Genomic DNA, 11,861 nt, shown 5'->3' on the forward strand with positions numbered 1-11,861 from the left:
GCTTTAATCCGGACTTTTGGTGCAATCCGTTTAATGAAAACATGAGGATTAATAAATAATGACCGTTTTTAATCTCCGGCCTTTGGAAACTCCTGTCTCCCCTTTTCATACCTAAATCGGAGCTTTGTGCATAGGTGGACAGGTCGAGAGGAAAAGCACGTGTACGGGAGAGACAGAGAGAGAGAGAGACAGGAAATGCGGACTTCCCTGGGGAAATAAAATCCTCCACACTGAGGCACTTATCTTGGATGACATCAGTAATTAACGCCGAAACTTTCTTCAGAAACCTAAAATATTTTCTATACACATGGTCGGAGCGATGCGGTATATTCGTATGAGAGAGAGAAGGAGAGGAGTGGAGTAGAGTAGAGTAAACAAACTTCCCGATTAATTAATTTCAAAACCGAGGGAGGAGACGGGGGAGAACGCCGGAGACAGGGACAGTGGTAGAAGGCTTTGTTGTAATCACATTTCGTTGCACTTCGTAACCAGATTAGAAAGTTGATTATTTACAAAAACACACGGAGCGCACCGAAAACTGTAGAGAGAGCCTAAAAGTTTCGCTGAAACGCTCTTTATTTATAATATGTTTTAGTTCCGCTTCCTGTTTTTTTTTTTTATTTCATATTAATTTTTCTCCTTCATCCTTCTATGCCTATGTTTTCGAGCTTTATGAAATATGAAGGATTATGTGACCCGTAACTTTAACGCACCATTTGGAAAACATAAAATTTTATTTTATTTAAGCTCCCAAAGCGCAAACACATCCATCCCTACAAAATCCACTGAATATTGTAAAATGCGAGGGAACAAGTACATCTTTGCAAAATATTTACTGCTGCAAGTGCAGCAATTATTTATGGAATCGAGTTTCGCATGCGATTTAAACATTTTTTTTCCGTTTTGTATTTATTAATTAATAATAATCATTTGCATGTGGTTTTGGAGGGGAGAGGGGGTTTGCAAAATTTTGCTGGGGCGTTCATTAAATCTCCGCGTTCGGTTCGGATTTTAAACTGGAAACAATTAAAAAGTGACATTAGCGTGGGAGTAGAGGGCGAAATTGCTGCGGCCCACGTCAATTAATAAATAATATATGTATTTTAAATACGCGTTCGACAATTCTACTTTTTTGGTTTTTGTTGTTGTCGTTGTTGGCTTTAATTAAATCACTACGCTACCTCCATTCCCGTTTGCAAAAGTTTTCATTACCACTAAATTCGAAATTGCTTTTCATCAGAATTGCAGTTGGTCACCATTATAGCTGTTAATAATGATGTTCAAAGTATTTATGGTTCAATTAGTGGAATATTTTTTAATAAATTATCATCGAACAACTATTGACATGTTTTTTTTAGAAAATATGTTTGAGACCTCGAAAATTATAGAACTTTTTACATATTTCATAGTTACATAAGTACGGGTATTCTATAGCGTATATTATGATATAATTACTGTTAACTAATATTAATTACTTTCTAAGATACGGCGGTTTTCAATTATTTTCCACGTTATTATATTTTAATGAATTACTTGATAACTACACACGTTGCTCAGTTAATTTTACATTAAATGTAAACTATGACCTTCCTACTAAATCAGTAGCTATTACCATTCCCGTGTAATAAATGAAATATGAACAAAATTTACGAAAACATAAAATATGCAGTTTTTTGTTGTTGTTACTTCTAATCTAGACTAGTCAACGTCTAGACCTAATGTTTACACACCTTTTACAACATTTCATTCTTTGTTTGTTTGGTTTTATTCATAGTTTTTGTGCAGACTTCCGAGAAACGATGCGTCTGCAATTTTTTGCTGCATTCCTACAGGCTCATAGTAAATAGTATTTTTCAAGTGTATTCCGTTTATGAATGAATGTTCCCATATCCTATTAACACATTGGTTAAATTTCAATTAATTACCTTTTTTTTTTTGTAATAACCTAAGTATAACTTTATATTATAAAAACTAATTATTTATCAAACTGTGTATTAATTTAATTAAAATGTGTTTTAACAAAATTTAAAATAAATATTAATTTACTTTAAATATTTTAATTAATTTAAAATTAAATTAAAAGAATTTTCAACATTAAATTAATTCATATTTAGATTTCCCATGTAATGAAAATAAACAAAATAATCAGAATTTATAAATTTTATTAATAATTTAAATATTTCATAGTTGACATATAACAAAATAGTTGAATTCAAATGATAGTTGTAGGTCACAGCAACAATTATTTTATAGTAGTTTTATATAAAAACATATAAATATATCAGTTATTATTAAATCCACCAGAATGATTACAAATTGACCGATTATAATTTTTCATTAGTTTCTGCACCGGAAATTTCCGATATCGAAACGGCGCGATTTTATTTTCGCCATTAAAGTTATCGCCAACAGAAGGAGAGTCTCGCGGGTTCTCGACGGAGGTTCTGTTCTTTGCACAACAAGCAATTTTCAAAACTTACTTCGACCATAAACGTTCATCATCGACAGAGAGTCGTAAATATTTTTCGCTCTGGAAAAGAAAACAGATTAATTTTTACGACCATTCCGCGATTTGATGTAGAGGGATGCCGGATGGTGTTATGGAAGAAGAGGAATTACGATTGAGGCTTTCTATATTATCTTTATTAAGGTTCATTAAGTAATTCAGGCTTTCAGTGCATCGTAGATGTCCTGGAGGATGCTGGGATCGCGGTAGGCGATAAGGCCGCTCCTGTTGCAGCAGCTCTCCAGCTTATTTTCATAATCAGTCGGATAATTGACGCTAATTAAGTTATCTTCGAGCGCTTGCGAGTACTGCACCACATCTCCACCGAGACTCTTAAGTACAGCCTGAGGTCCGCATGTGTCCCACTTGTAAGTGGAGCCCTTCGACAAGACGTAGGCGTCAGCGGATCCGGTAATTGTACACAAAATCTTGTAACCGGCGCCCGCCGCCTCGATTAGCCGGAAGCCCTTCGACTCCAGTTTCTCTTTAATCGCAGCATCCTCGCTGGAGCTCAAGCAGACCAATTTGCTTCCTCGATGGTGGGTGGGTTGCGCGGAGCACAACTTCAAATCATCCAAAGATACTCCCCAGTGGCACCTGCCGCGCCATCTGTTAAAGCAACGTTCAAAACCTGTACAGCTAGCTGCAGGATTGTTATGTACTCGCCTGTTATCCTCGGCGAGCTCGGAGAACGGTTGATTGACGATTCCCAGAATCGGCAGACCGGTTTCTATTTGGTAGACTCCGATAAGCACGGTGACGCACGAGAGCCCGGAAACGGAGACGCCGCAATCGGTGCGCGTTTCTTTCGCACCTATGTACTCGGCAGTAGAATCTGAAGTTTCATTAACCGGATAGGTTAATTAGACGATTACATTACCAATGGGTGCATACCTATGGGGTCTATCCAGATTCCAACGTTTCCCGCGGGAATTCCCGATGGAATTTCGGGAATTCCTGACGCGCTAATCTCACGATGGACTTCATTAGCCAAGAGCCGAGCGGCAGCTCCATCTCCATCCAACACTTTTTCCAATAACTCGGCCGTAGCCTCTGAAGATGTTTGAATTTCCACTCGGATTTCCTCTCCTAAAGTATTGCAAAACACGTTATCCTCCTCCCCGTGAATCTTATCACGCAACACCGGAAACTAAATAAAACAAATATGAGCCATTTTCCATTAATCTATACTTGTATACTCACAGCGTTTCCTATGTCGTGTTTCACCGTCTCCTGGATCAGGACATCCGCCAGCGTCTTGAAGTCCTGCACGAATCTCGGATTGGATTGGTCCGCCTCCTTCTCTTGCACCAATAAACCGAAGAGATGGTCGTCCTGGCGACATATTCTCGCGATGTTGGCCGCCTTCTCCGACACCACCACAAGTGCTTCCAGCAGATCCCGAAGCATCCTGTATTCTGTTGTATATTCCGACCGTGATATAATCCGATTACAGGAAAGTAGGTCGACTTTTGCGATCGTTGTACGCCGGTCGCATTTCGTGCTGGAATTGTTCGAAAGCACCTCTTGGTTTCGTTTGTACGTGGAAATGGAATGATTTAATTTTGGAAAGTGTTTTTGTTAAAAGCGCTTTATCGCCGCTGCCTGCAACAAACATTACGTTATACGCGCATTCCTGCAAAATCGATTCAAATCGCGCCCGGACACGGACAACTACGAACGACGCCTTTTCCCGCCTTTAGTTCAAAATTATAACATGCAGCAAACACCGATTCGTTCAAATTCAAAAACTACTTCATACATATTTGTTAGAAGTAATTTTACATTTACATATTTCCTTTCATCCACTTAATATTACTACAGAAAACTGTTTAAACTAACAGATTCAGCTTATTTGAAGATCAATTAACATCTACACGATAAAAAGAAAGGCACCTTTTATGTTCATAATATTTTTGTTATCAAAAAAATATAAAACTATTAATAAAACAATAATACTCTCAATACTTTAGTATTCTATTAATAATTTTACGTCAGATTAATTGATCTAAATTTAGTTCTCAGTTGTTACAATAAAAAAAACAATCGATGTTACGATAACTTTTAATACCACTCACATAATCTAGATATCTAGATGATTATCTTTTCAGTAGATATTAAATAGATATAAATTCAAAAAGAAAACTTACTCTATCGATATATGTAATTATTGCAAGAATCAAAGAGAAATTATTAATAGAAAAAAATAAATACAAATTCTCAGAAACAATTGATAATATGATAATTCTTAATATATCACTAACATAATTTTTATATCCATACGATATAAATCCTAACAAACACTAAACACAATTAGAATTTCATGTTCAACTTAGATTTATGAATCGACGAAATTGTAATCATAACTGCACTTGAGTATTTGTTAAGCTTAATGAATCATACTTTATTAAATATTGCGCAACATATTTATAATGGTTATTTCGTGTTGTCGATACTCTCAAGTTAATAATTGTAATTATTAATATGAGAGTATAACAAAAGTAACGTATTTTGAAAATTTGAGTACTTTATCTGTTCCAGATATTATGTGAGTATTAAGTGCAGTATACTTAACCAGGCACTTAAATTGATACTTTAAACATATGCTGTAACATATTGTTTACGTTTCTAATTAATAATCTATTATTTCATACATATTTATTAAATTTCACTTTACTTTTGTATATTTGGTAAATTTAGTGAAAATTTAAGAACGAATTTCGTATTAATTTTAGTAATATTCTTGCTCTAAAGCCACCACTTCAGCTTATTACTTCTAAGAGCGTGAAACATAGAAATATTATATAATAACTTGTTTTTGTGAAGAAAATTACAAATTGTACTTTGCAATTCAAGAAAGAATATGTTTTTTTAACAAATTATTTTTATATTTAATTGCAGTGAAATTATCAATAACAATCAATGTCAATGTCATTTAAAAAAAAATGGGTTTGCAATGTTCGATTTCATAGTAAAGTATAAATATACACAGTTAATCGTTAAGTTTAATTGATAATAAGTTCTAATAATAGTTGAACAATTGAGACTGGGTGAGCACGAACAATCGAAATTTCGATTTTATTGATAAACAGGAGATGCACCGTCTCGAACCTCGTTTCGTTTCAGGGAAATAATGGCCCGAGAATAACAATAATATAAAGTTGTATCAACCTGACAATGATCGCCAACTGATAAGAGATTGCAGATAATAGAAAGCCTTTAAGACGGAATCCTTTACGCCTGATCATCAAATGAACATAAACGGTCATATGAACACGATGTTTCGCATAATACCAATCTTGATAGTAACGTTCTCTCTGCAAATTGGTAAAGTCAATCAATAGTTGTAAGCTGTAAGTTGTGGAGACGATGAAGTAATTTGGATGTTTCAGTTGATGGCACGGAGAATCGGATCGTCGGAGGTCGACCTGCGTCCGAAGGGGAATTTCCGTTTCAGGTGAGTTAACATATTTATAATTTATTGATACGGATTAACCTATTTTCGTGGCTCAGGTGTCCTTGAGGAGATCTTACAATGATAATCATTTCTGCGGAGGTTCTTTGATCGATCCGTCGCACGTTTTAACTGCTGCACATTGCATGTATTACATTTGGGGCGGAATTTTGCCGCCGTTCGTTGTTAGCGTTGTGGCGGGACAACTGAATTTGACGATGACAGAGAAAAGTGTCTACCGTAACGCCTCTGTCATCACAGTTCACCCTGGTTTCGACAAGAAGTTGATGACCAACGATGTAGCCATCATCGAGGTAAGTGCAGTAATTCTCATATTATTCTTTGTTAATTAATATTTAAATGTATACATTGAAGTTGAGTGAACCTTTTCCCACTGAAGAAAATCCTTTAATAGCGACCATACCTTTAAGAGAGGATCATCTTGATCATGGTACTTGCGTAGTGAGCGGCTGGGGCGTCGAGAAGCACGTAAGAATAAGAATCTGTGGACTTCTTAATCGATGATTTCTAACAAATTTCGTAGACTTCGGAAAACGTGAGCGAAATCCTGCTGGCAGCCAACGTCGATATCGTCAATAAAAAGAAGTGCAATGAATTGTATGGTGGAGACACCATCAAGGAAAGCATGATGTGTGCCGGTGACAAAACCGGAGAACGTGACGCGTGCCAAGTTTGTATAAATTTAGATCACTCTATTGTTCATCAAATAAAAGAATTATCGATAAGGATCGATAATATATCGAGATAATATTTTATTTACTTAAACGTTTTCATTGCAGGGAGACTCAGGAGGTCCGCTCTTGTGCAACGGTTTGTTGACCGGCGTTGTCTCAACCGGAGACGGATGCGCCAATCCGAATTTTCCGGGAATCTACGCGGACGTCTCCAACTTGATCCCATGGATTAAGGATAATTCTGAATACGGAGGAAAGACCATAGTTTCAGACACCGAAGAAACGACTGTAATTGACTCCACTGTTACAACAATCATTACCACACTCTTGCCAGAAGCTAACCGAATCATCGCCACTTCCAAACCGAGAACGATAAACGGGACTGCGAGAAATATCAGTTTTTCCATAGCTCTTCTAATAATGAGTTCAGTGTATTCACTCATTCGCTATTTTTTAGGATAATTTTGATTTTTTAACTAACATACGATTAATCAATTCACTTCTTATTTTTTTTAGTTTATATTCATGTAATCAAATTTTATCCAAAAATTGTCTTGTTAAAGTTGTAAACAAAAATGCTGTGATATTGTCAATATAATAAAGAGAGAATTTTTAAAATGTTATTATTTTCATATTCATTCCACTCTTTTCACAAAAAAAAAACTGAAAATGTTTATTAATTTTCTTTTTTTATTAAATGAAAATTCTTATAAAAATGGAAACAATTTGATTCGTTTAAAAACTTTTTCGACACTCAATTCATTAAATACATTCATATTTGTTTCTATACACAAGCAAATTTGATTAAAATGCACAGATTGAAAATTTTGTCTGTATCAATTTTTAGTTAAAATACAAAATCTTTTCTTAATTAACTGAGAATACAAATATTTAGTGAATAGAAACAATTGGATTTATTTAAAAACAATGTAGATTATATTTTTATTTTTTTCAGTTAGTTATTATTTTTGTTCAATCATAACAATTTTCTATTTACTAGCAAGTTTTGACATCAAATTTAATATTAATTTAATTTATTTCTAGAATTAGTACTGAACATTTCAAATTCAAACTTTTTGTTTTTATTTAATTTTTACGATGGATAGAATTCTAATATTCAAATGATATCCGATATTTCTTTGTTATTCTGGAACAAATTTTTAATCACAAAACTGAAAATCCCTTTCCACAGCAACATATTTTCTTGATTATTTTTTTTATGTTATATAATTTCATTCACAATCTGTTCATCATTGTGAATATTGAGTCTTTCCCGATGGATAGTTACCATTATGATGATTTGATTTTTAACTTGTTATTTGGCTGTCGTCTTGCAGGTTAACTTCAGTAGTATATTGATACTGTGCATCTGCTGATATCCTTAACACTGTCACTATCAAGGTCCATATGCTGCAAGCACCGAGAGTGCTCACAAAGGGCCTGGCTTGACCAGGATTCGAACCGGCGGCTAACCGGCGAAATCGTGGGTAGGGCTAATACACTTCTGAAAAGTGGAACAACTTTATTTTATTGAATTTTATTGATTGAAGAAATAAAATTCAACATTTCAAAAGAAACTGCAATTTTTTATTTAAGTATATTTAAGATTTCAAAAAAAAAAGTAAGAGATGATTAATTTATTCTCAAATGTACAGATATTTAAGAATAAAAGTTTACAACATATGTGTAAATCCATATTTTTTTTTGTAAGTAATTCGATATTTTATTTTACCATGGTTACACCATATTATTTAACGTTGGTAACCAATGGTGACAGTTATTGCGATTCTTTTGAACTCACAGCATAATCATATAAATCATGGCACAAGTAAGATTTATTATGGAATTGTAACTTAAATTATTAATATTACTTCTTGCAATGAAGAAAGCTTTTCCTTTAAATCTTATATTATTAAAACTACATAAATGCGAAAATTTAGTCAGATTTTGACGTTGACATGCTTGATTTGTTTAAATAACAAAAGATGGATGCCAATTATGAATGAATATTTTATTTAATAACTTATTATTTTTTAATAAAGTCTTTTAACTATAAGATTAACAATAAAATCTTCTCAGTGCACGTCTTCATTCACCGATAAAAAAAATTACACATTTATATCAATTTTATTTAAAGACTATACATATCTAAATAACTGATTTCAATAAGAAAATGTTACAAAACCTTTTCTTAATACCCATAAAATATTACGTTTTACTAGAATTGGAATGTTGAAAAAAATAATTCTCCACCAAAGCTTTGATGTTTTCATCAAATGACGAAGGACAGTTAACGTTTATTTATACATGTTTCTCGTAGAATTCAAGTTTAAATGATTACGATCACCTTGCCAACCGTGTAACATTGAAATGAGTATACATTGTCTTATTTATTCTAAACATTTCGTTCAGTCTCAATGTCTAATGTAATCGCGTTATCTTATCATGGATATTCATCAGCAGGAACCGTACAGCAGTTTCCTTTCCATCCTCACGTAACTGCAAATAATTTCCCCAACGACAACAATATTAATATAATTTCCGCAACTTCCATGTCATCAATGTTCATAATCAGTTAATCCCGACGCTTAACAATAATTACAATACAATCCATAATTGAATGGGGCAATTCAATGCGTTATCTTATCATCTTCTTGTTACACTTTTTATTTACATATGTTCGCATCACATATATTGTGCTAATGTTAAATGCAATGTGAATTCCATCACATTTGATGTAGTATAGTTGCCACTGATCTCATCATCGAAATGCAAGCCTTGACACATCTTCTACTCCGTAAGTATTGACTTCATCAACTTTTGATCTTTAAATAATTGTTTCGTTTTGATAGTTTGTTGCGTCCTCGTTGGAGTGAACTGCTTTGAACCTAGGATAGTCGGAGGAAGGCAGGTGCAAAATCGCGAGGATTTCGCGTATCAGGTATTCTATCTCATCAATTCTTTATACACATTCATTTGAAGAATCATCTTTAGGTCTCTTTGAGGTTCAGCAAAATGCACTTTTGCGGAGGCGTCATCCTGGATAGTCGCAACGTTCTTACAGCTGCCCACTGCGTCTACAATCTTCCCACTTTGAAGTACCTAGAGGTCTTCGTCGGAGATTTAAATGTCCGTTCAATAAGTAATAACACGGTCAGTGTACGCGTAACCAATGCGACAATCCACGAGCATTTCGAAGACAGGCTGTTGCTCAACGACATTTGCATTCTAAAGGTGCGTATCTATATAGCTCTGTTATCAATGATAGACGGGTTGCATAAGTTTTTGATGATAAATGTAATTTCGGTAGGGAAACAATGGTCGCTTTTGTGGTGTATGCAGCGTGCGTATCCGATATGCTGATTGAGGTTGCATAATGCTCGGTCGGACAGATAAACTTGTCCACAAAGTTCACGCGGTAACGCATCCTCCTAATCAATGTGATTTATTTAGAAAGATTTACGAGTTGTTGTTCTTCATTGAACGCTGTTTGTCGATGCTATTAATACAATTACACATGTATATATAAAAAAAAGGAGAAGAAATTCAATTGATTCGAAGAGATGCAAACAGCAATTTATTAGTAATCATTATAGCTGCTTAACAATTAAATCACACAAATTATTATTAATTATTACATTAGCTTTTATTATATAAATTTACAAGTATTGTCTTATCTTGAAACATTTGATATTTTATGAGATAAAAACTTTGGGTTTGAATACAATTATATAAAAATTCAATAGATTAAAGAGCAGAATTTCCATAAAGTTTAGTGAACAAGTATTTCTTTTATATATGTAAAAAATAATAATAATAATGAATTCGTTCACAAAAAATAAAGCCTGTAAAAACGTATAGTAAGTGGTATGGTGATTACCATACAAACAATAACAATTTTAATGAGTTTTACAATATGTTACAATATTTTATAAAGTATAATTACGTATGCCCATATTTTGACAAAAATTTTCTAACAAAAGCAAATTTTAAACCTTGATCATAAACTTTTATAGTGTTTTAATATGCTTTAATCAGATACAATTAGCAAATGAAAATAATCTCGACGAATAACTTTTTGATCTATTTGAAAAGACATATTTTTTTCTTAATATTTCATGTGTAATTAATTATTATTTTAATTAATTTACAACTTTATATCGCAACAATTTTAAAAAAAATTTAAGAAACATTTATATGAAATTTAAGCATTTCAGAAAATAAATTAATAATTTTAAACTATTAGAAAAATATAAAAGATTTTTGATACCCAAAATTCTAATTTGTATATATTTTAATTTAATAATTCTCGAATAATTGAATTCTATAATCATTTGATTTTATTATTGTAATTAAATATTTAAATAAAATTGTATTTTTTTTTCTTTATATTTAGTTGGAAAAGGATTTAGAATTTTCAAGTACCGTCAAATCGGTTCCTCTTTGGACATTGAACGATACTTTCGAAGATGATCTCAGGTGTAACGTGTCTGGTTGGGGAACTACAGAATACGTAAGAATTTTGTTAATCAACTGAAATCTAAATAAACTTGTGTGTTTTTTTAATAGAAAGGTAATTCGAGCAACAATTTGTTGTATCTTGAGCTACCTTTGATCGAAAGAAAGAACTGCAGTAAATACTACGGAAACGCTATAGACCCAGGAATGGTCTGCGCCGGCTTCGAAGAGGCTGGAAAGGACTCGTGCGAGGTAATAAAAAAAATATAAAAATTGCACGCTCATAGTTTAATTGATGTTTGAGTAACGAAAAAAAAAACTAAAACGCAAATCTTTTAATCTCCTTTTAGGGCGACTCCGGCGGTCCACTGGTATGCGAAAATAAGCTGATGGGTCTCGTCTCGTGGGGTTTCCAATGCGCCAGGGCCATGCATCCTGGGGTTTACACGGATGTGAGAGAATACTCCGACTGGATCAAGAAGCATCAACACTCTTCGACTTCAAAACACTTGGGATTTTCATGGTTGATGGTCCTTTTAATTGCACTGCTCGAACTCTAATTTTATAATTGTTGTATGTGTTTGTGATTTGATAATTGTATGCGTGTACGATGATGTAGATAAGAGGGATTTGGCGGAAAAGTTATTATGAATCGCGAAATCTCTTTTTATTGTAGCTGGGAATATCATGTTTTTTTTGGCAAATAGAATAAAGTTGATGATAAGTGTATTTGTTCATGAAGTGATTT

The 11,861-nt window shown here is 33.5% G+C and overlaps 3 protein-coding genes across 3 annotated transcripts; 2 read left to right on the forward strand and 1 right to left on the reverse strand.

Annotated features, from left to right (window-relative positions):
- Nucleotides 1–2,621: 2,621 nt before the first annotated feature.
- LOC108570021 (inositol polyphosphate 1-phosphatase) lies at nt 2,622–7,961 on the reverse strand. The gene is made up of 5 exons (XM_017931829.1): nt 7,944–7,961; nt 3,710–4,111; nt 3,401–3,656; nt 3,173–3,341; nt 2,622–3,115 (listed from the first exon to the last, which is right to left on the reverse strand). The coding sequence occupies exons 2-5, from the start codon at nt 3,914–3,916 to the stop codon at nt 2,665–2,667; spliced, it is 1,083 nt and encodes a 360-aa protein (XP_017787318.1). The 5' UTR covers nt 3,917–4,111; nt 7,944–7,961; the 3' UTR covers nt 2,622–2,664.
- LOC108570022 (trypsin-1-like) lies at nt 5,739–7,273 on the forward strand. The gene is made up of 6 exons (XM_017931830.1): nt 5,739–5,833; nt 5,899–5,963; nt 6,020–6,274; nt 6,336–6,449; nt 6,505–6,651; nt 6,761–7,273. The coding sequence occupies exons 1-6, from the start codon at nt 5,758–5,760 to the stop codon at nt 7,115–7,117; spliced, it is 1,014 nt and encodes a 337-aa protein (XP_017787319.1). The 5' UTR covers nt 5,739–5,757; the 3' UTR covers nt 7,118–7,273.
- Nucleotides 7,962–9,173: 1,212 nt separating the features above from the next.
- Nucleotides 9,174–11,842, forward strand: LOC108570014 (trypsin alpha-3-like). The gene is made up of 6 exons (XM_017931819.1): nt 9,174–9,452; nt 9,508–9,596; nt 9,650–9,889; nt 11,052–11,168; nt 11,225–11,365; nt 11,464–11,842. Exons 1-6 carry the CDS (start codon nt 9,425–9,427, stop codon nt 11,671–11,673), a joined length of 825 nt encoding a protein of 274 aa, XP_017787308.1. The 5' UTR covers nt 9,174–9,424; the 3' UTR covers nt 11,674–11,842.
- The last annotated feature ends 19 nt before the right edge of the window (nt 11,843–11,861 follow it).

The sequence above is a fragment of the Nicrophorus vespilloides genome, unplaced genomic scaffold (genome assembly GCF_001412225.1).
Source record: "Nicrophorus vespilloides isolate i.1.1-1 unplaced genomic scaffold, Nicve_v1.0, whole genome shotgun sequence".
NCBI classification, from domain to species: Eukaryota; Metazoa; Arthropoda; class Insecta; order Coleoptera; family Silphidae; genus Nicrophorus; species Nicrophorus vespilloides.